At 48.6% G+C, this 24,310-nt stretch overlaps 1 protein-coding gene across 1 annotated transcript in view; it reads right to left on the bottom strand.

Annotated features, from left to right (window-relative positions):
- ALPK2 (alpha kinase 2) overlaps positions 1-24,310 on the bottom strand; it is a 99,327-nt gene that overhangs the window by 69,280 nt on the left and 5,737 nt on the right. The window contains exons 2-3 of the mRNA XM_037035028.1: positions 14,986-15,113; positions 11,671-11,788 (exon numbers count right to left, since the gene is read on the bottom strand). Coding sequence (XP_036890923.1) covers positions 11,671-11,788; positions 14,986-15,094 — 227 coding nt within the window. The 5' untranslated portion in view covers positions 15,095-15,113. The remainder of the gene's footprint in view (positions 1-11,670; positions 11,789-14,985; positions 15,114-24,310) is intronic.

Consider the following 24,310-nt stretch of genomic DNA (forward strand, 5'->3'; position numbering starts at 1 on the left):
CTGAGCTTTTGACAGGTTTCTGAGCCCCTGGGAGCAATGCAGGCTGACCAGACACTGTTTAAACAAGAAATGAGCAAATTGGCTTCAGAAAGGAACCCGCTCTTTGGCATTACTTCTATCAGGCTTAGTTAACAGATGGCTGAACCACCAACAACCACCACCCCCACCTCCCAGAAAACCACCAAGTCAGCATAGTGTCCCAGACTGTCTCCAGGAGTCTCGAGGGACATTGTAACAATAGAAAAGCTCCTAGATTAAATTCTAGGTCCATCTGTGAGAGACGGGGCATTTTGAAAGCAGGACAGAGAACAGCGTGCCACTGGACACTGACCCAGTGGACCCAGGGCTCTTTTGTAAAAGCAAGTTTGAAGTCCGAAGGACTGATGCACTCATTTGTCAAGCACTCGGTGTGCCCAAAACCAAACTTGATTTTCCTACCCAAACCTGCTTCTCCTCTCAAAAAATCTTTAGAGCGGGGCTTCTCCTGCATTCATATGCTCATGAATCACCTGGGAGCTCATTAAAACTCAGAATGTGATTGGCCAGGTCAGGGCTAGGGACCAGGAGCCTGGCATTCTAACAAGCTCCCCTGGCTGCATGTTCTAAATCAACTTCAAGTGGCAAGATCTCAGTGTTGCTTTGTGCTCTGGGACTCCAAAGGTCTACAAAGAGAGAAAGTCCCTTTGTTAAAGTCTCGGGGAAAAATACCAGCTGTCGCTTGACTCACTGCTCAATTTGCGCTGAGTTCCCAGTTCACCCTGCATGCGACTCTGCGGGTGTTCGAGTTGGTTCTGCTTTTGTAAAAAACACTAATTGCTGGACTCAGTCAGGGGGAATGCACAGAACCAGACCCAAGGACACCTCTGTTCAAAGCCCCCTGGCAGACGGGTCAAGGAAGAAACCCGTCACAATTTAATTGCTTCTCTGGGCCTGCTGCTCTGTCACCAGAGCCTCATGCTGGCTGTATCCCTCTTTGTCATCTTCACCGGGCCATCTCATTCTGCCTCTGCCTTGCTCCCATCTCCTGGTGCCTGCTGGGTGACAGACAGATGCAGTAACTAGCAGTGTGGCGGGAAAGCAGGGAGCTAGCCTGGTGCCTGGGAAAAGCAACCCCATGCAGCGGGGAGGCTGGTGGGGGCTGGCAAGGAGGGCAAGTCTCCAGCCTGCTGGAGCAGCAGGGTGGGGCGTGGGGATGGCAAAGATGGAAGGGGTGGGGGTGCCTATAGTGACTGGAAACTCAGGCTGCCTGGAACTCAAGGGGTGGCAGTGTGGCCTCCCCTACAGATGCTGTGGGAAGCTGTTTAACATATTTCCTGACTTTGCAACCCCCTCAAACACTGTAGCCTGTACTGTGTCACTAGGCCGACCACTGCCATTCACGTCATTTCACCAGGTTCAGGTAGCTGCCCATGGAATGACCCTGCAGGGAGGAGGGCATTCTCTTTGCCCTCTTGGGATCCCTGGCTGGGTCTGAAAATTAAATCGACAAGGACAGGTTAACGGGAGAAAAGCAGACACATTTTATTGACTCTGTACATGTACAAAGGAGCTTTCACAAGGGAATGAAGACCTGAAGAAGCGAGCAGAGCCGGCAGCCTTTACCTCTTTCAGACAAAGAAATGATGAATATGTGCAGAATGGACAAGGCTACAGGGTTTGGACTAGAGGTGGTAAACGGTGAAGAAGTAACTAGGAAGAGCGGGGTTGGCTTAACAAGTTTTGCTTTGTACAGATTTACTGGCCCCAAATTCCCCCTCTCTGGTGATAGGAAGAATGTCTTCCCTCCCTGGGAGCAGGTTATGACCTGTTTCAGGGAAGAAAGCAGAGATGGGTGGAGTGATCTTCTTGAGCCTGGCTTTTTAAAAAAATTATCACCCGAGGATATGTTTAAGGATTTTAGAGAGAGAGGAAGCTGGGGGGAGAGAGAGGGAGCAATATTGATGTGTTAGAGAAACATTGATCGGTTGCCTCCTGTATGTTCCCAACTAAGTATTGAACCCATAATCCAGGCATGTTCCCTAACCAGGAATCGAACTGGTGACCTTTTGGTTTGCAGGATGACGCCCAACACATTGAGCCACATGGCTAGGACGCTTCTGCCATTTTTAAAGAATTCCTTTAACCAACGATATTTAATATGCTAGGTGCCATATTTTGGGGTAGCGTGTCCCAAATCCCAACAGCCCTTTCCCCTCCCCTCAGAGCAAGACTCGGTGAAGAATACAACGAAAGCACCCAATGTGTTGTGTGACTAATTCATCCCACAAATCTGTAGTGAACACCCACTGAGAGCCAGGCCCTGAGCTGGGCACTAGACAGACAGCAGGGAACAGACCAGACAAGTCTCTGCTTTGATGGAACTCGCATTCCAGCTGGGGGAGACTCACAGCGAACAAAAATGCAAATGAACACACATCATGACTGGAAACAACCCAAGTGTCTGTCACAAGCGAACGGAGTAACAGAATCTCGCAGGTTCATGCAATGAAACAGTGAAACGCAGCTCAACGGCACTGTGCACACCAAGCAAGATGGATGGGTCTCAAGAGAGTTATGTGGAGCAAAAGGAGCCAGACATGCAACAGCATGTATTCCGTGATTTCATGTATATAAATTCTAGGAAAGACCACAAAGGAACAGACACTCACCTCCCAGTGACTGGAAGCAGAATGGCTGTTGTGTGAGGAGGGGTGGCAGGTTTGGTAGGAAAGCAGGTTTGCCAAGGGGCACTGAAAAAACCTTTTGAGGGTGATATGTTCCCTGTCTTAGTGGTGATGGTTTCCTGGGCGTGTGCATGTGTCAAAGCCTAACCAAACGGAACACTTCAAATACGTGCCGTTTGTTGTATGTCCATTATACCTACACGAATCTGTTCAATATGTGTGTGTGTGCCTACGCACACACAATGTTGTGTGCTATGTGAAAAATACAGCAAGTTAAGAAGGAAAGGGTATGCTGGGGTCAGGTGGTGCTACTTCAAATGGCCAGTCGGAGAAGGGCTCAGAGATCAGTGGTTTGAGCAGAAACTGGGAGTAAGTAAGAGAACTAGCTATGGACTATCTGGGAAAGAACATTCCCCAGACAGTAGCAGGAAGAGCATGGGCAAAGGCCCTGTGGCAGCATGCTGCAAGGCCTGATCAACACCTTTGAGCTTTGTAACGGCTCAGAAGTGAGGTAGTGGTTCGAGATCTGTTCTAAATCATTGCCCTAAGCCTCACATGCAGTCTTGCGTCTGTCCTACCTACCCAGGTAGAGTCCAGGCCTTTGGCCTGAGCCTGGTTTCTCAGCACCAATAGAAGCAGCAGCCACACTACACCAGCCCTGGAATTGAATTCAGAGATCTGTTAGGCCCCATCTTCTCTGAAATGGGCAGGCAGCCTGATTCCACTTTCAAACTCATGACGGAGAGAGACCATGTCTAACAAAACACAGGAGACCTCAGTGTAAAAAGAGTTAACGTTTACTTAGCACCTGCTGAGTGCCAGACATGGTTCAAAAAAACCTTACATGGATTATTCTGTTCTTCACCCAACCCTGACCGGTAGATACTATTATTATTCCCAATCTACAGATACAGCACTGAGGCAGATAGAGGGTAAACAACACCCCCAATTAAGAAGTAGGACCAAGCCCTGGCTGGTGTAGCTCAGTGGATTGAGCACAGGCCTGCAAACCAGAGGATCGCAGTTCGATTCCCAGTCAGGGCACATGCCTGGGTTGCAGGCCAGTTCCCTGCAGGGGACACACAAGAGGCAACCACACATTGATATTTCTCTCCCTCTCTCCTTCCCTTCCCCTCTAAAGACAAATAGATAAAATCTTAAAAAATTAAATAAGTAGAACCAAGATTTGAACCTATGCAGTATGAGTCTGAAGCCAGCTCTCTTAAGTATCCACACAGAATCTCACAGATTGCTCCAATATCTCTTGATTCTTAACCAATAGGCTTCTCTGGGCACCTTCCACATTGTAGGCAATGCTACAGACTGACTGTGTTCCCCTAACACTCATATGTTGAAGCCATAGCCCTCGATGTGATGGTGTTCGGACACAAGGACTTTGGGAGGAATTAGGTTTAGGTGAGGTCATGTGGGTAGGGTCCTCAAAATGGGACTCATGGCCATTTATAAGACTAGATACCAGAGCTTGCTGTCTGTTTCTCTCTCTCTGCCATGTGAGGACACAGCAGGAAAACAGTTATCTACAAGCCCGAGAAAGGGTCCTCACCAGAACCCCACCATGCTGGTACCCTGATCTCAGACTTCCACCCTCAAGAACCAATTTCTGTTGTTTCAGCCCCCAAATATGTGGTGTTTTTGAGCTGACTGATACAGGCAGGATCAGGGGCACAGGCTTAGCCCATTCCTGGGTTCCTCTGGGGCTCAGGTGTGGTCGGCAGAAGGTCCTGGGAGGGTCCAGAGCATGAGCCCTCCCCACCCATGTGCGGAGTTGATGTTCAGGAGCTGAAGGGTTGCAGGTGCTGGGACTGGCCCAACCTCAGTTTTCAGGAAAGGCAATGCCGCCTGCATTTGGGAGAGTGTGAGTAAGCCAGGCAACCAGAGGGATAGAGTCTGGAGACTGGCAGAGGAGGCATGGGGTCCAAGGTACCCGGCAGCTCACAGAGAACTCGAGACAGAGACCGGGGAAGACGAAGCAGGGAGGCAGGGGCAGGATGGGCTTCCGGGCGACGGCGCAGAGGTGGAGGGAAGTTTCTTGGGAGATCCTCAGCCAAGTGCATGATGGACTGAAAACAGGGCCGGCTGGTCAGGACAAAGGCACATGCTCCTAAACCAAACTTTGCTCTCGGTCCTGCACCCCTGCCCCCTCCCCTCAGGGTTGGAGCAGAGCCCTTCCTGGGACTCCCACTCTGGGAGTTCCAGCCCTGCACCTAACTAACTGTCCGCCTTTGTCAAGTGGCTTCTTTACGACGTTCACCTTTGAAGAGGGAGCCGGTCGATGGTCATTGTGCCAGCACTGGGGTTCCTACATCAGCGAGGCTCCCCACCTTGTCAGTCCTCAGAAATGTCGGACCCTGATGCAGGGGTTACCGAGACTGAACCCCAGGGCACCCCCAAACCGGCCTGCTCTGAGTTCCCAGGAGGTGCCAATGGAGCGGCATTTTCAACGACATTTGGTGTGTGTCTGATTTCCAGTGATCGGTTCACCTTTCTCCAGCTGTCCCAAGGCTTTGTTTGGGAGGGGCTCTTGGATCATTCTGTTACCTGCCCCCAAACTAACACTGATTTGCCCTGAGAATTAGCAGCAGGGGGGAGGAAGCACCCGAGTCCCATCCTCAGGAAAAGATGAGTGTCACACAGGAAACGCTGAGTGTCCCAGGGCATCTCCCAGAACCACTCACGCCTCTGGGACACTTACTGTAAAATCAGAACTGGAATGTGATGACAAGCGGGGTGTGGATTCCGGCACAGACCTCTCACCCCAGGAACTAAATGACAGTCTCCCGTCAGACCCTCAAGACTCATTCAAGAAACGCTCCAGTCTGGTCTAAAGAGTGGCCAGGATGCCACCTGCTGAGTCCATTCAGGAAAAATGACGCAGCCTGAGCTCTTTGCTGGGAACACAGAGGCCTTCTGGGTGCCGGAAAGTTCTATCAGTCACCCTTAAGACTCATTACACCTACTTAAGCTCACAGGAACACCCAGTTCACAAAATGCTCTCCAAGCTCCGATGAAATGCCTTTTCGGTCTTAGCCAAGACACAGCAAGATTAAGTCATCTTTATTTCCACCCAGGGATTCCTTGATCAAACATGTTAATTATACTTCTTCTTCCAAGAGGGAACTAGGGAAGAGGGACACTGTTGCCAAATGAAGCTGCCTTCCCTACCTCCAAATTGTCCGATTTCCAATCAGTTCAGTGTGGGGCGACAGGTTTGAAGTGCAAAAAATATTATTGATGGCGTATGCTAAGCTCTCTGCATGCGGTGACTTAATCCCTACACCATCCCTATAAAGCAAGTACTATCATTATCCCCATTTTGCAGACGAGGAAACTGAGATACAGAGAGGTTAAGTGACTTGCCCAAGATGATACAGGGCATAAGAGGTACATCTGGGGTTTAAATCAAGACAACTTGCCCTAGCTGGTGTAGCTCAGTGGATTGAGCACAGGCTGTGAACCAAAGGGTCACTGGTTCGATTCCCAGTCAGGACACATGTCTGGGTTGCAGGCCAGGTCCCTAATCGGGGCATGTGAGAGACAACCACAGATTGATGCTTCTCTCCCTCTCTTTCTCCTTCCCTTTCTCTCTCTCTCTCGAAAAATAAATGAATAAAATATTTAAAAATCAAAAATAAAAATCCAAACAACTTGGCTTTGGAAACTTGCTCCAAAGGCAACATAATCTTAGATTACAACATAATCTTCTGTTGTAAGTGAACTTGATGGTTACAGTTCTACCTTTAGCACAATGTGTGCCTTGAGGTGTTTCTTCCAGGACTGGAGATATTTTTAACTGGTTCACCTACACTCATCTGCCCAGGCTCATTCGCCACCAATAACTCATGTTTTTAGATGTCTGCATGGTCATGCATAGAAAGAGGCTGATGGCCCCTGCAGGAGCCAACATCTTCGGCTCAGACAGTACGTGCTTATGAACCATTGTCTGCCTACTAGAAACTAGAGCTGCTGTGGGAATGTAACGGAGGCTCCCGGGGTCTGTCTGTCCACCCCGATGTCACAGGTTCCACCTTCCAAAAATCATGCAAACAGGCTTTCAGATACAGGCACGTGTGACCAAACGTCTTCACCACTTGTGTCTGGGTTATGACTGTCCTGTTAAACATCCACTTCCTTCCAGTCTTTGAAAGCGCTCCACTGATTCTGTGAGTTTTCAACGTTATTCCTGTACAGTGATTCTGACTCTAAACGCAACTGGTGTGATAGGCCAGGGCAGAGAGATTCATTCTGGGAGATTCTGGGGGACGGAACGCTTTCAGGGAGCGGGCTGTAAAATGCGATCAACTGCTAACCAATAACAACTCACATTTGTCCCGGGTTAACATGCGCACTTTCCCGGTCATTTTGCATGAATAATCTCATTGAAATTACAATTTTTTTTTCACATCAGGAAGAAAATGAATCACAGAGAAGTTAATTGACTTGCTTAAGGCCACACCGCTAATAAGTAGCAGAGCACAAAACAAAGAAAAAGTTTGGCCTTTGAGGAAGAACCTAGAGAATTTTATCATTTCCAAACACATGAGGCTAAGGGGAATACAAATAATAGAAATCCAGTCCCCACCCCCAGGAGCTGACATTGTGACAGAGAGGACATAAACGATGCAGAAGTCACTGACTCGATGCCCCCGGTGTTTACTGAGCACATGCTGTGCACTGGTCACTCGAGGGACTGGGAGGATAGCAGCCTCATGGAGTGCCCAGTCTACTGGGGAGACAGACAGAAACTAAATAAAAGAATATTGTAAATAACAGTGACATGAGATGAGTGCTGGATTGTTTTATAGCAGGTGATTTGAGAAGGCTCCCCTGAGGCAGTAATACCAGTGAGACAGTTAATAGTTGGGAAAAGGCAACCATTTTCAGGAGTCTGGGACTGGTCCAAGAAGCCCTGGGATCTGTGCACCTGTGCTCCGGGTGGGCTGGAGAATGGGGCGGGAGAGGAGCCTGTCCAGGCAAAGGGGTTGAAGTGGGCACTCAGGGCCGGGCCTGGCGATGGTGAGAGTGACCAGTGGCTCCAGCTGACCACCCATGGCCCGAGAGCAGGAGGGAAGGGAGAAGAGTGTGGAAATGTATGTGTGTGGGAAACGCTGGAAGAGGAAAGTCTACCACCTAAGGTCTCTCATGCTTGACCTTGACCCCTCCTCTTGCTTTGTTCAGGCTCACCCTCCAGGCCTGTCTCAAACTGTAGTCAGAGGGATGTTCTCAGAAAGGCAAACTTTCCCATCCATGACTCTCTGCTGCCCCCAAACACCTTCACAGACTGAGTATCATTTTCAAGAGGAAAGTGTGGATTCCTTAACTCTGGTACCTGAGGCCCCCAGGGTCCAGCCACACCTGCCCTCCACCTCTTCTCTCTCCTTCAGGCTGCTCAGCCTCCAGGAGCCCTCCCTGTACCCTGCCCAGGACTGACTGCACTGCAGGGGCAGACATTTCTCCTGGCCTGTGTCCCCACCCGACTCTGCAGGGCCTGCCCCTGGCTCAGCCACTCCCAGGGCCAAGCTTATGAGAGAGCCAGGCAGCAGCCTCGCCCCCTTCCTCTAACGCTGGTGCTCCCGCTCCATCCACCAGCCCTCCTCCCCCTCCCTCCTGCCCCACTTGCAATCTGTGCTCCTCTCAGAACTTTGCGGAGAGGAGTGTCTCTCTCTAGGTGTGGGTTCCCAGACTGATTTTTATCTGTTGCTCTGCTGCCTTCCTTTACATCGTGTTCACCAGAGACCACAGTTCCCCGTGTGTATGCCCGGCCCACAGCCTGCTTGCGCTGAGGTAGAAAACATCTATTTGTATTTTCTTCCCTTCCCTGCAACCCCCGCAACTTTTGAAAAAAAATCTTTTTCATGCTGCATTGCAAAACATGCTGTTATTGGTGTGTCCCTTGCTTGCCATGTTTTCTTGCCATTCCATTCCTCTTGCCTGCCAAGCACACTTGACCTGTGGAAACGTAACGGTCACGCCAGCACCAGTCAGTCTCCTCCAAGCCGGCTCATTCGGCCCAAGCCCGAATGAGCCACATTTTCACGAGATGGGAGTGGTGTGAGGAGGGAGGCCCAGAGGCCCAGAAACACAGCAGCAGGGCCCTTGGCCTCCAAACAGAACGGCAGACTGTTAAACCAGAAAATGCCCACGGGGAAGGCAGACACAGCTTTCACGTACCTAAGAACACAGATTTAGTGACCCAACAACTAAATCCGGGTAGATAAAGGAAAATACTTTTTGGGGGGGAACTCTGAGCTAATCTAGTGGTTTATGGTGCACTCATAATGGCAAGAAAATGTGAGACGAATATTGTAACTAACAATTAAATCAATTTCTGAAAGGCATTTGCACAAAACACCATTTATTCTCCTAACCAGCATTTAACAGGCTGGTAAAAGCTGAACCACTCGGCAGACGAATGTTTAGATGTTAAGCCTTTTTTTCATCCCAGGCAACAGATTGGAATCACCAGGGCTTGGACTGAATTAGGCAAGGGTAGGGGCTAAGCATTAGTGGGTTTTAAAAGCTCCCCAGGCGATGCTAATGAGCCGCTACAGTTCAGAACTGCTAATGTAAAAAGCCAGAACGTTCAAGGATCTTTAGTACCCAGCGTATTGACTACTACCCAGAACATACAACCGCCGAGCCCTGCGGTTCTTCCTTGCATCGGGTCTGAATGCTTCTCCCAGGAGATGGACTGCTTTTCAAAATGGCAGGCCAGGAGTTTGCAAGGAGTGCGTTCTGCCATATCACATCTCTAACTTTACATAAGCCACTGCCCCGCTGCACTTCAGAGCAGAGAATGAGGACACCCCGCCCCTCCCACAGCACACGTTCCCTTCCTAAATTTCTTGTCCAGGTGTCCGGTGTCGAGGTCACTCCCGTTTTAACCTGCCCCCCTGACTCCGTGGCTTCGCCTTCTCATTCCCCCACCCCTTAACCCCTGAAGATGCTGCAATTATTTGTTTTGCCTACTTTCCTGGTCCTGTATAAACAGCAAACAACACTAATAGCAAATCTTAATTCTTAAATGGCATTCTGTCAGTAAGAGCTTCTCTTCTAGCGAAAAAGTGAGTTCATATTTTATCTAAGTGCAAGATGGAAACTGACCAATCAAAACACCTGTGTTGAATGCTCAGGGGAATTGAAAGGCAAGGGTGGAAAGCAAAGAGGTACAGTGCACAGATCCCCAGGGATCTCACCGTCCAGGCCTGCAGGGTGACAAACTATAGCCACCCCCGCCCAAATCTGGCCCCCACTTGTTTCTGTAAATAAAGTTTTATTGGAGCACAGCCATTTTTTAAATATATATATATATATATATATATTGTCTGTATCTGCTTCTGCACGACAATGGCGTAGCTGAGTAGTTATGAAAGAGACCATTTGGCCTCCTTAGCCAAAAAAACTTACTATCCAGCTTTTTACAGAAAAGGTCTACCAATGCTGATCTACACAAACAATGACTATGTGTGGGGGGGGTGTGCTCACCATCCTTTGAACAAACGTGTGTGTGGCGAGCACTGTATTAGGCCCCAGGGAATGAGTTAGTGTAAAACAGAGAGGATTCCTGCCTCTGGGGGGCCCACAGTCTATTGAATTGCCCATCACTCCTGAAAATAAACCAACACCCAAAAGGAGGCCTGTGGAAAGGAGAGGAAAGGGGTTGAGGTTGGACAGACCCATGGGTAACTATCTTAAAACTGCCTGTGAGCCATGGAGGTGGATTCTAAGTCGAAGCGGGTGGAGAGGACAGCGGGGCAAGCCTTGGCAAAATCAGAAAGAGGAAGCAGGAAAACCCAGGTTGTGGATGGAGGGAGAGCGAATGGCAGGTGGGCTGCCTCCCAGGATGGGAAATGAGAGGGGAAGACGGCCTGGTTTGTTCGCCATTTGTCTTCCATGCTGAACCTGAGGCTGGATGAGGGTGTGGACAATGATTATGTGGTTCACCTCTGTCCCTGGAATTAAGCAACATGCCTGGCATAGAGTAGCTGCTTGGTGAACACTATTTAAAGAACTAAATGTCAGATGAGTAAATGAATGTCTTGGACATAAGGTCGGATATATTATAAACCAGCTGAGCCAAGCATCTCAACCACGATCTCTGATCTTACTCTGAAACAAAGGGGTGTATGGGGAGCTAAGAAAGCTGGTGACTATTGAACTACTACGGCACAACAAGTTTTTTACAAGTATGAAATCATTTTATTTTCTTAGCCCCCCTTTTATCTGGTATATGGAGAAAATGAGATTTGAAGAGGTTAAATAACTGGCCAACATCACACAGCCAGAAAATGGCAGTCAGAATCAGACCCAAGTCTTACTTTGTTATTCTCGGATCCAAGGCTATCGGCACACGTCCACGCCTGCCAATCATTGTCACACCATGTCCCCCATAAGGGCCACCGAGACCAGTTTGGTAGCAGTGGGGACCAGGAACCCTGGCTTCCACCTGCTACAAGCAGAGCAGTTCCCCTTTTCTCTGCTTCACATGTGGGGCTTCCTGATCTCACCCGGCCAGTTCTTGGGGGAACAAAAAGGAATTAAAAACCACTGTTCTGGACCACGCTACTTCCAAAAATAGCACCATCACCCATCTGTGGCCGTGGGATCCTGGTCAGTGACTTCTTCCTTCCGTCCTTACACAAGGAAGACTGGCTGACAGTGCTGAAATCCTGCTATGCTTCTTGATTTTCCAGAGAGAAGATTAAATGAAAACCTCATTTAATGAATGAACATAGCTGGGCCACCTTGAATGAAATTCCAGATAAAGTTGTAATTCCATCAACGGCAGCAAATACGGGAGTGCAGCTAGTTCCCAGGCAAACCCTCATTGACTTGTTGAGGGACACCTAGGCTGATGCCTGCCAATAGCACCGAACACCAGGACTCAAAAAGCAAATAGCAGCCAATCCTTTGATCTGGCCTCTTGGCAACCAGCACATGGAGGGTTCAGGGATCTTAGTAAACAGTCCACAGGGGCTCATCCACTTACCAATAGAGATGTAACAAGTGAATATACTGATTCTCAAAGAATTCATAACTGGAAACAATGCCACCTTCCTCTATGGTTTGGCCATTTTTATACCAAGTCACCTCTGGCTTGGGCTGACCTGATGGTACAGAAATAAGAATGTTCTTATTACATTAAGTATCTTTACCAAAGAAACTCATAAAGCTATAAATAAGAATGGGTAGCAAGCAATAGGGACAAGCACAATGTCAGCAGGGGGACTGGAAAAGCCCCGTCTTACTAATAGGAACGCACCATTCAGTAAGCACTACAGGGCACGTTATCTCCCTCCCATGGTGCTGGGCTTGGGGTGGGGGGGCATAAGGTGCACAAAATGGAAAGTGCTCTCTCCAACCTCAAGGAACTATCAAGAGAAATTATCTAAAACTTGGAAATAAGGCAAAAATGTGTATAGTATCTTCTTTCAATGTCATATGGGGGCAAAGGTCCATCTAAGAATTATCTATGGGAATGTACTTACTTTCATTCAATAGTTACTATTGATTCAAATCTCCCCAGTTAGTGAAGTTACATGTAAACTTGTAGATTTTATCCAATAAAACTGCAAATAACCTCTCTCTGGCAGAAAAGACAACCCCATAAGTTGTGGTATATTCCCCTGTGGAACATTAGCCAGTGTCTTACCTAACCCAGCAATCGTCACCCGATGTTCCTTTTTTAAATGGTCTATAAATACCTAATTCCTCAATGTTCCTTGACCAGGCCTTAACACTTTCTGGTTCCCTTTTCATTCAAAGAGTTGAAAATAAATCTTTGAAATGTTCAGTTCGTATTTGCACAGGAGTCACTTTATCTTTCTGAAAATTATACTCGTGCAGTGCTTAGGGGTGAGTGTAAGTTATGGTGCAAAAGAGAGGAGAACAAAGTGATGGATCAGCAGGTGCCGTGGCTTCCCTGGGAGGAGGGAGTCTGGCGTGCCCGTTTCCCCGGGCTGGCAGGGGACTCAGCTCACCGCAGGAAGTGACCGCTGCTTCCTCCCTCAGAAGGGGTTCATCTTCCCTGGGGGTCATTAACCAGAGGTAATGCTAATAGGCCAGCCTGGTGAAGTCCCCAGGAAGTCCACGCCTTGGGATTTTTTCCTCCTGGGGATGGGGCAAGAAGGTTTCTAGTATGTCTCAAAGAGCTTTCTATCAAAATGCGCTCTATATACAGGAGGAAAGCCTGGCATTTGGAAAAATACACCCTTCTCAATCCACCCTAGGAACATTCTTGTGTTTTCTGTCTTGCTTATCTCTTGATTTTCAGCAAGCAAAGCCAGAGACCACTAAGAGAAGAGCTCCATGTTCTTCTGAGCCCTGTACTGTGGAGACCCCTGCGGACACTCAGATCCACTTCTTTCCCTGTCCACATCTCATCTAATCTGGCATCTCCCAGCTAGACTTCCTCTGTGCTGACACCATGAATGTGCTGGGTGGCAACTGCGGGTGTCCCTCTTAGCTTCCTCCTCCTTGCAGGCCCTGAATGATCGGTCCCTGGGGCAAGGCGCAGACAGGCCAGCACGCAAGGACAAGTCCCTCTCCGGCAGCTGTGTGGCTGAGACTCTCTCAGACAAATGACTAAGCCACCAAAAATGAGCTTCCCTGAAAAGCCATCAGGGAGGTTGCTAATCATAATTCATTTCTGCCTATTCTTATCAGCCTATGTTCCCCTTGGAGTCCGTTTTAGTAGAGTCTTTCTTAGGGAGTACTTCATTGCTCTCTGTGTGTGGGTGTGTTTGTGACTTTTCTGAAGAAAGTATGCATGAGCTGGGCCTGGGGAATTCTTTGTGATATCTTGGACGCCAGTGTTTCAGACTGCTCAGGGCTCAATGATTCTCCCAGCTTCTTCGTGGCTGACTGTGTTTTTCCTTTGAGTGAGGCACAGATCTGAATAATCAGCCAGAAATGCAACTTGCACAGGAAAGTGGTATCTGGTACTTTGTGGGTGTTTTGTTTTTTTCCTCCTCCCTCCATTTGCTGGAAACCTTCCCCCCCCCAAAATCCTCCCCTTGTTTATAAAGCTTGCCTGCTGCAGGTTACAGATTGAGAGCCACCTCCAATGTTTCACAAGTGTGTGGGGGTGGTAACTGTGTTTCGGGTATGCCCCAACCCTGGGGCTTCCTGGGGAGACAAGGGGGTCCTACACTGAAGGCCCGGGAGTGGAGTTGTGTCTGTCCCTCTATCTGAATAGCTAGAGACCAGGGGTGTCGAACTCATTTTCATCGTGGGCCACATCAGCCTCGCGGTTGCCTTCAAAGGGCCGAATGTGATTTCACCTCTCTAACAGTTGAAGAGCAGTTACATTTATACAGCCCTAACATTATTTCAGCCCTTTGAAAGCAACCGCGAGGCTGATGTGGTACCCAGGAAAATGAATTTAACACCCCTGCTGTAGACAAACCCCAAGAAAGGGAGGGGGCTCAGCTGTGGGCTGAGAGAGGCTGAGTGCACACTCTACACTCCAGCAGCCAGACTGAAGACCAGATTTTATCTCCACTTCAGCTAAGGAAGCACCACCACGTCACAGGCTGGCTCTTCTCTCTGGGCTTAGAGAGCCGGGTCAGGGGCAAAGAGCTTTCTGTCTGCCCTCAGGAAACCCCACTGGGGCCTCCATGGCTTCAAGAATGGAACCATAACCCCGGAAAGAAGAGAAAGCAGTGCATAAGGTACAAGATTCCACTTTCCTACCCAATTATTTTACTTCTGTCTTCTTTTTATAAATAAAGCCTTTTCACCAAATCTGAGGCAGCTCTGGGTTGTTCATCCTCCAGTCCATCCCTGGCCCCGGCTGTTCCTCCCCAGGGCACCTCCCCCTCAGCCCTAAGCCTTCACTTCGGACTAGCCCACGGGAGGAAGGCAAGCAGAGGAACACGAATTTAGCCAGGTTTGGGAATATCAAGGAAAGGACGGTGAAAGACGAGCTCAACAAAATGTCCTCAGTGACGTTATTCACGCCATTCCTATGTGCCACAGGAAATTAGGGGTGGATTATCTAGGAAAACAAGCTGTGTGGGACTCGCCCAACCAAGAACCACAGTGTGAAGTGAGGATCAGGAAAATGTGTTCGGGAAGGGACTCGAAGAAATCCTCGAGAAAACAAAAATCACAGAAGATTTACTTGCTCGGCTGGCTACTGAGAATACACTTCCCAGGTAATTTCCGCAAGTGACATTTTAATCACTACTGAGAATACACTTCCCAGGTCATTTCCCCAGGTGACGTTTCAATCATGCCTTCGTGAGCCAAAGCAGCTGATCGGCAGGGAGACTTCAGAGGGTGGGGAGCTAGTGGTGGTTACCAGATATTATGCAGCGAAGCACAGTGTCCGACTTCTCGGGAACTTTCTGGGAAAGCAGCGTAGATAAGAAGCAAAGTGGGCGCCTCAGGGGCGCTCCTGAGTCTGTCATCCTCTCATGCCACAGGAATCTGAAAAATAAAAATCCCCGGCATTACCGTTTGTTCTGGGTCTTCTCTGGCCTTCCCAGGAGTTGGAGAAACGGAGGAGTGTGGTGTTGCCCCCTGGGCTCATACAAGGGAGGAGCTGGTGCTCACACCAGAGGGCAGCATGGAAGTCCTCAAGAGCCGGGCTCAGTATCTCACAATTGGATGGGAGTGCTCTTCAGCTAAGTTTAAGCCTCTCCTAGAGACGTTGCTCCTCGTGCAGTCCCCACGGGGCTCCAGGCTGCACCCGCACCATCAATACCTGCACTAGGCAGGAATCTGGGAAGCCAAGAGCTCCCCCTGTGCCCGAGTGCTAGCCCGGCCCTCTGTAAGCCGGTTCAGGAAGCCACCCAGGAAGCCATGCTTTCCTCCATGTGCGCTCCCTTGATTCTTCAAGCTCCTCCCTTTCTCTACCCCTCCACCTTGTTTTTGGTAAACCTCTACTCTTAAATCTGTTTTGCCTCCTCTCTTAATTTCTGTCTTGAGGAGGGGTCAGAACCCCATTCACTAGTGACACTCAGAAAGGCTTTCTCAAGCACACCCCTGCCTACGTGGGGGGCAGGCACTCTGGTGTGGCATCTGTCCTGTGCACGGTAGCACGTGTAGCCAAATCCCTGGCATCGACCCCCTACATGCCAGTAGCAACCCCCCCCCAAGTGGTGACAATCAGAAATGTCTGCAGACATTGCTAATGTCCCTGGGTGGGGGTGGGGGACGGCCCTGATTGAGAACCCCCAGTCCTAGAAGATTGCAGGACAGCCAGAGCCCAGAATGACAAGGAATGACAACAGCATGAGCCACAGTTGGGGCCACCTCCTCTCATTTCTCTTTCTTCCTCTCCCCCAAGTCTTTTCATAGTGGACTCAAAATGTGCATTCGCCGATTGGCCTCCAAAAAGAGGAGTCAATTAAATGCAAAGGAACCTCCAGGTGGGAGGTATGCTGAAACTGGGGAAGTACCGCTCTGAGAGCACTAGCCAGGTGCCCTGGGAGGGCGGTGACCACTAGCACGTTCTTTGAGCATGCATTCATTGACACAAGTTGACGTGTGACGTCTGGTTGGTCACCAGGAGTGTCATTTCACTCTGTTTCCTTGAAACTTCCTAAGTAGCTTTAATTCCCTCCAAATCTCTCAGATGAGGAATGTGATGTGAGGTTTACAGAGGTTTGACGCTTGTTCCCCTTCTCATAGCTCAAGTGGCTGCCGCCCTGAGCCACCCTTTGTGGCTGTGCAGGCTGACACCTTGAGTGTGCAAGGCACCAGGTGTGCAAGGCGCCCCCCCGGAGCTGCACCACGCACATCTCATGCGACTGTGGGGCAGCCTTGAGAACCAGTTTTGCCTGAACCCGGAGGATGCCTTCCACCCCTCCTCTAGGCACAGTGCTGGCCCCACTCGGCAGATCTAGCCTTGGTGGAGCCCCAGGCTTGGAAATACCATTCTGTCCTGTCCAGAGTCAGGCTCTCACACTCCACAGAGCTGGGGGAAGGGAAGCCCACCCCACAGTAGGATCCCATAGCATGAGCAGGCGGAGACAGGCACTTAGACGCTGTGAACGGTGGCTCCAGGGAGGCCGCGGGCCTCCCACGGAAGCCTGAGCTGAGCTCCCGGGGAAACAGGCTGGATGCCAGCTGCCACAGCTTCAGTGGAGAAGGGGCAGCCCTTCCCCGCGTGGGTGTGACAGCCCCCGAACCATGCAGCACCAAACCTCCCGCTTCCCTCTCATGGTCCCAGGTTGTGCCAGATACCCCGAGAGACCCTTGGTGGAGACAAGTTCCCGGACGGCAGTTCAAGGTTTGCCCCTGCAACTCCCGCTGGTCGGGAAGTGAGCAGTCAGGAGGGAATCGGGGTGGGAGGTAAACAACATGTGAGGGCGTGGCCTCTGCCCTGGACTGACTACGTCATTTGCAGGGCCTGGTTCGAGATGACAGTGAGGCGCTTCTTGTGCAAATATGAGTAAGACATTTAAGATGGCAACGGTAGAGCGTTAACCCGAGCTCTGGGACCCTTCCAGGCACAGGCCCCTGCATGAAGGCACAGACTGTGGGTGCAGGAGGCCCATCCCACCTGGTAGACGCCTCCTGTGGAACATTGTGCCCACCAACGCCTGCTAGCCCTGTGCTCTGACACCACCCCTGCAGCTTCTGGTGTCCCCACCGCATTTCCTTAATCTCTAGATGTTCTGTTTTCAGTCCTTGAAAACAGAAACGCATTCCCAAACTGCCCCGACGTGAAACCCCCAAGCCCTCTGAATATCAGGGATAAAAAAAAAAATTAGCCTAGGAGAATACACTTCCCTTGATCAGGAAGAGTGTGTGCAGGAGCCAACCTTGTGCTTAGACCTGAGGTTTCACTAACACACAAAAAGGACAGAAAAAGCTGCAAATTGAAGAAGTTGCATGTTAGCATCAAATAGGAAAAAACCCACTTGGGTGTGGGACGGAGCACACGGCCGGGAGGGAAGTTTGAACAGCCGCAGGGACATGTGGGGAAGATGGAGCCAGAGAGATTAGGAAGAGGATTTTAAGGAATTTTGGTCTGTGATTATGAATTGCACTTCCAGTTATTTTTAGTTATAGGACATTTTAAATGTGAGCACGCTGAGGCAGGGCCACTGGGGGACCCCTGGCTAACATGTGTTATCTTTCAAAGTACCATAGGCCCCTCCCGGTGCAGATGGTAAATTAGTTGCACAGCAGAGAAAGAAAATTTCATCTGCAAGGTGGTAAACCTTGCAGACACCTCCCTCCCAGAGTAAGTGGCAAGTACTTTCGGTGGTTGAGGAATGGGAGGGTTCTCTTTAGTATAAAAAGGCCAGAGCTCACATGTATTTGTTTCTACTTAGAAGTCGTTGGAATGTCTAAGGGAATAGTTGTTCTCGACTAGGTTGAAAGAAGTATCTAAAAAAAATCAGAGGGACAATTTTTGTACCAGCCGTCTTGCACCAGACCGAAAGTGTTTGAAGAAAACATGGTGAGGGTTGTTGAATTATTGCATGGGTCAGTGACTAAGCCAGACCGAGGGGGCGTCCGACACACACAGACAACCAGAAAAGTGAATGGTGACCCGCTGTCCCCTCACTGCTGCACATGTGCGGAAAGAACACCAACTGTTCTGTTAACACCAACGTGCTCACTTATCCCGGGTTGGAGGTTCGAGTTGGTGATGGGGGCTGGAGCTGTGTGTTGAATTTGACGTAAGAAGTAGATATTTCTCCTGGTTATTGGACAAAGAACTACAGGGCTACATATAAGCATAAGAAAGAAAGAATGGAGTCTAACTCCAATTTTAAACTTTTGATGGTATTTCACAACTAGAAGTGCAAGTTGTATCCATGATCTCATCTACTGTCCTTGAATCAGTATAAAATATGGGACAAGTGTTAGCAAATATATAAAAAGTGTTAGCAGCTTTGGAAAAAACGAGAGAGAGACAAAGAGAGAGCCTTAGATTTGGAATCATCCCCTGGATAAAGATATTCTGTGCATTTATTGCCAGTCTGGTAAATCCCACCCCCACCCCCCCCCGCCAAAATGAGGAACATGCAGTTTCCACATCTTGCGTCCCCAGGTAGCACAATGATTTCGACATGGTATAAAGGCAGGCTTTCCCATCCAAGAAAAGTGGCGGACCAGGAGTCAGAAGTCTTAGTCCTAACACTGCCACTTACCATTTTGAATGGCAACAGAGCACAGGAGGTTCAGAGCAGCAGAGCCAGATTCCCCGGGTTCGCACTCTGGCTCCACCCCTTACTAGCTCAACAAACACGTCACAATCCCTCTGTGCCTCAGATTCCTCAACCGTAATATGGAGGGTTAATAGTTGCAGAGTCTTCATAGGTGGCTGTGAAAATCAAATGAATTGCTGCCTATAAAGCACTTAGTGCCGTGTCCCGCACAAAAGTGCATGCTCAGTAAATGTTAGCCTTATTATTGGTGTTGCTGTTATTGTGATTTTAGTGCAGCTTCAAGGTGGAAACACCAGCTCATCTGACTCGTTGACTGGCAGTCACGATGCCAGTATCTCTGCAGCATTGCTTTTTCCACAGCTCTGAAGAGACATATTTCAAACACAATTCACCCACTTTCAAGTGTGCGATTCCATGGCTTTCAGTGTGTCCAGAGTTGTGCAACCATCACCACAAATAGCGTTAGGACATTCCCATCAGCTCAGAAAGAATCCCACACCCCTTGGTTCTCACTTCCCCGTCTTTCCACCCTCCCCTTCGACACACACACAGCCCTAGACCATCACTAATCTGCCTCTGTCTCCATGGACTTGCCTCGTCTGGACATTTTATATAAACAGAACCACAGAACATGCAGTCCTTTGTGAATGGCTTCTGTCTCTTAGCATCTTTTCAAGGTTCATTCACGTTGTAGCAGGTACCAGTACTTCAGTCCTTTTTATGGCCGATCTTCCACCCTTCCTAGGAACAGCTGTTGAGGCAAAGGGCTGACGCCCTCGCTCTCCACATTCCTAGGAGACTTGCCCAGACAAGGGGGGCTCGGAGGGCAGGAAAGAGGCTTTCGGGACTGGAAAGCTCTCCTGCCCAGCACACAGCACACAGCACAGGATGTGGGCCAAACCCAGGCTTTGTCACTTGCTAGGGACAAATCTACACCCAGCTCTGCCACGTACCTGGTTGAGGTACTGAGTGAGCCTCGTTCCTCATTGTAGAGGGAGATAATGATAATGTTCTAAACATTAAAATAATGCGTGTCGATGGTTTCCAAGATGGTAATCATTAGACTATGAAGAAAGACTTCACTTGTTTCCATTTCCTCTTTGGCTGTGTGTTACCATAATGATGTTCTTTTAAAGTGATTGACCAATTAAGGCCTAAAACTCTCTCCTGGTGTTTACAGCCCTCTGTACTAGTAACTTACAAGACGTGACTCCTTCCATCCCATTCTCAGAGTCCACCCCTATGGATGGAGCGGGAAGACAGGACAAAGTGAGCTGTGGAGAGTTGGGTTGACATTGAGGGCCTCCCGTCTCACCTGTGACTCCTCCCCAGGTGACTGCCTTCTGACAGCAAAGTCTCACAGGTTACAACTCTGACAAACGCCCCCATTGACTCATGTAGCTGGTTCAGTCACCAGAGGCCCAGAGCGCTGACTTTAAAGGAAAGAACAGTTAAGTCAGGCCTGTTTCATGTTTCGTGGCTCCTTTGAAAGTGAGAACCCTTGAAGACAGATTTGTCATCCTCTGCTAGAGATGGACAACCAATGGTGAAGTACTGGCATTAGGAGAAGGGGCCGTGGTGGGTTCACAGACAACCTTGGAGAGAGAACATGGCAACTGCAAAGATGACAAGATTTGTGTGTGTTGTTTTTCAGCTGTGTGCTTTCTTTAATTTTTTTTTTAATCTTTGCCCTGGCAGAGTGGCTCAGTTGGTTGGAGCACCATTCATTCATGTACCAAAAGATTGTGTGTTCAACTCCAAGTTAGGGCACGTACATAAATTGTGGGTTGATCCCTGGTTGGGGAGCCCATGGGAGGCAACCGATAGAAGTTTCTTACATCAATGTTTCTCTCTCCCTCGCCCTTCCTGTCTCTCTAAAATCAATAAAACATACCCTCAAGTGAGGATTTAAAAAATTTACCTTTAATTATAGAAATTCTAAATGCATGCATTCATATTCTCTAAAAAACCTATAAAGGTAACGTCTCCATAAGCACTGTTCCTCACCTCTTTACTTTCCTAGGAGGAAGTATTTGCTGTCCTTTTGGGCATCTTTCTATCCATTTACATACATAATCGTGAACAGTGTATACTTACCATGCAGTTGGCTTATGTTACTGAATAGTCAGTTCTGGCGGTCTTCCAAGATCAAGCCAACCCATAAAGGGCTGCGTCATTTTTTAAAAACTGCTCAGTGATATCAGTGCTGAGTGGCATGGCGATACCCTACTCAACCCATCTGTTCTTGTGTTGGTGACGTGTGTCTTGGCTGGAGTGTTTTTAGACTGACACATGTGTCTCAGACGACAGTGTGGTACATGCCTCCTTGGGCACATAAGTGGTTCTTTAGGTGAACTACCTGGAAATGGAACTGCTGGATAAAACAGTATTCACATATTACTTTTTAAAAAATTAGTCTTTTAAAAAAAGATTTATATATATTTTTAGAGAGGGAAGCTAGGGAGAAAGAGGGAGAGAAACATCAATGTGTGGTTGCCTCTTTCACACCCCCTACTGGGGACCTGGCCCACAACCCAGGCATGTGCCCTGACTGGGAATCGAACCAGTGACTCTTTGGTTTGCAGGCTGGCACTCAATCCACTGAGCCACACCAGCCAGGGCACACATATTACTTGTTGATAGACAACACCAAATTGAGCAGAACCCTTAACACAATAGCCAAAGGATATAGTGAGGCAGAGCCCAGATTCCTCGGCTCAAATCTCAGTCCTGCCACTTACTAGCTTCTCTTCTCTGCCTGTTCCCTCATCTGGAAAACTAAGAGAGGAGCAGTAACAACTTCAATCGACTGTTCGGAAAATGAAGTGGGTACGTATAAAGCTCTTCTGAATGCCATAGTCAGTACTATACAAGTGTTAGCTGCTATTGGGGGCTGCGGGTTTAACATCAGCAAAATTTTAAAACCTGGAGGAGAACAGGGAACGGGATACGGGAGAATTCTCTGAACATTTACAGCTCCCGACTGAAGCCAGGTTTTATTTCAGCTAATCTGCCCCCACGCAGAAGGCAGGTGGCACGGCTGTTGTCAGCCGAAGGGGTTGGAGAAGAGCACTCAGCCACACGCAGGTGATGGTAAGCAGTCCGTCTGGATCACCAGCTGTCTGAGCGCCCTCTCACTGGGGACAGGGGGATTAGTTCTGATTACCCAGCCTAATCCAATGGCACTTGGGTCCCAAATCTGCCATGTGAGTTCCTATAGATTTGGGCACCACACCCACTGCCACTTAATACCAGTCCCCTATTAGTTAGGGAAGAAGTCCCCTCCCCAAGATGGGTCGGGAAATTTTGGGGGGGTGGGAAGGAAGGCGGCAGACCAGGCAGAGAGAGACAGCTGACGGGTTTTGGGTTCCGTCTCTGTGTCAGCCCCCAGGCTGGGCGCTTCGTGGACATCATGGCATTTAATCCTCGCAGCTAAACTACTAGGGATGTCACAGACAGTGGCTTGGAAGCTTGAGGTAACTTTAATGGGTTGGTATAACCAACCTAATTCCCTACTGCCTGTAAGTGCCAGGGCTGGGGAAAGAGTGCCAGGTGTGAGAGCCCAAGCATGGTGCTCTTGGGTATGATTGTAGGGCTGTGTGTGAGATATAGAGGCAAGAAAATAAGCCCTTATAAAAATGCTCAACATCATTAGTCATTATGGAAATGCAAACGAAACCACAATAAGAGAGCATGCCACACCCACCAGGCTGGCTATAACAAAATCGCCAAGTGTGGGTGAGGGCGTGGAAAGAAACAACCCTCAAACATGGCTGGTGGGAGTGTAAAACAGTACCGACACTTGGGAAAACAGTTTGGCAGTTTCATAAAAAGTTAAACATACATTTAAAAAAACCACAGACATTTCTCTCTTAGGTATCTATCCAAGAGAAATGAAACCATATACCCACAGAAAGACTGGAATACAAATGTTCTTAGCAGGGTTATTCATAATTACCAAAAATCGGAAATAACCTAAACGTCCATTGGAAAAGACCAAAATGTCCAACTAGTGAACAGACAGACAAAACACAGGACAGCCCTGCAGTGGAATACCGTGGGGTAACAAAGAGAAACAAACTAGGTCACATGGTCCGACGTAGACAGACCTCAAACACGTTGTCAGTACTGTGCTCGGTGGAAGAGGCCAGGCACAAGAGACCACCGATCACATGACCCCATTTACACAAAACGTCCATAGAGGCCGTAGAGCCCAAAAGTAGATGAGAGGTTGCTGGAGGTGGGGGCAGTGGAGAGAACGTGAATTAACAATGGATGTGCACAAGGGGTCCTTTGGGGGCGATGAAAATATTCTAAAACTGACCTATGGCGATGGCCACACACCTTGACCAAATTACTGAAGACATCACTGAACACTTACCCACTATGCAACCTATGCCTCACGAAGGTTAATTTTTAAAATAAAGAAGGAGCAGACATTTAAGAAGCATCTATTATATTCCTGGCAGCAGTGCTTGTGAAAGCAAAAGACTGGAAGTCACATAAATGTCTACCGATAGGAATTTAAAAAATAAAATAATAGAACTCTAATTATAGTATCTCTATACAATGAATTTTTCGTTTTTAATAGCACTGAGCATTAAAAACTAAGGCAGTTCTGCCCTGGCTGGGTGGCTCAGCTGATTGGAGCACCATCCCATACATCAAAAGGTTCTGGGTTCAGTCCTCTGTCAGGGCACAGACCTAGGTTGTGCGTTCCATTCCCCCCTCAGGGCACCTATGTGGTGGAGGGCACCTGGTCAATATTCCTTTTTCACATCAGTGTCTCTCTGTCTCCCCACTCCCCCTTCCTCTCTCTGTAAAAATCAAACATATCCTTGGGTGAGAATTAAAAATGACAATAATAATAATAAAGCAGTTCTGTATGCACTGATCTGGAATAATCTCCGAGATAAATTGATAGGTGACATGAACAAAGTATAGAAGAAAGTGTAGAGTATGCCCTCACTAGTATAAGAAAAAAAGTTAATATTCTAATATGCTTATGCAAACACATAATGAGTCTAGAAATGCACATGAAACTGGTAATCTGGTGGCCCCAGGCCCAGGACCTGGAGGAAGGAAGGGATGCTAGCTGAGGACAGGGACGATCTCTGCCTGTCGTTTATAAATGTGACCTGATAGACAAACACAATTTAACTTTTAAATATCAGTAGTGAGTGTGCCAGGCACATAGATACAGGGAAGCGTGAGCGCAGCTGAGGCTGCGTCACTGCTCTCCTGATTCATTTTTTTTTAAGATAGCTGGCATTTCTTTTTTTTTAAGATTTTATTTATTTATCTTTAGAAAGGAAGGGAAAGAGAGAAGGAGAGAAATATCAATGTATGGTTGCCTCTCATGAGTTCCCTGCTGGGGACTGGCCCGCAACCCAGGCATGTGCCCTGACTGGGAATCGAACCGCAATTGTGTGGTTTGCAGGTCCGAGCTCAATCCACTGAGCTACACCAGCCAGGGCTCTCCTGATTCATTTTTTA

The sequence above is a fragment of the Sturnira hondurensis genome, unplaced genomic scaffold (assembly GCF_014824575.4).
Source record: "Sturnira hondurensis isolate 20B ecotype Veracruz unplaced genomic scaffold, ASM1482457v3 Scaffold0001872, whole genome shotgun sequence".
Lineage (NCBI taxonomy): Eukaryota > Metazoa > Chordata > Mammalia > Chiroptera > Phyllostomidae > Sturnira > Sturnira hondurensis.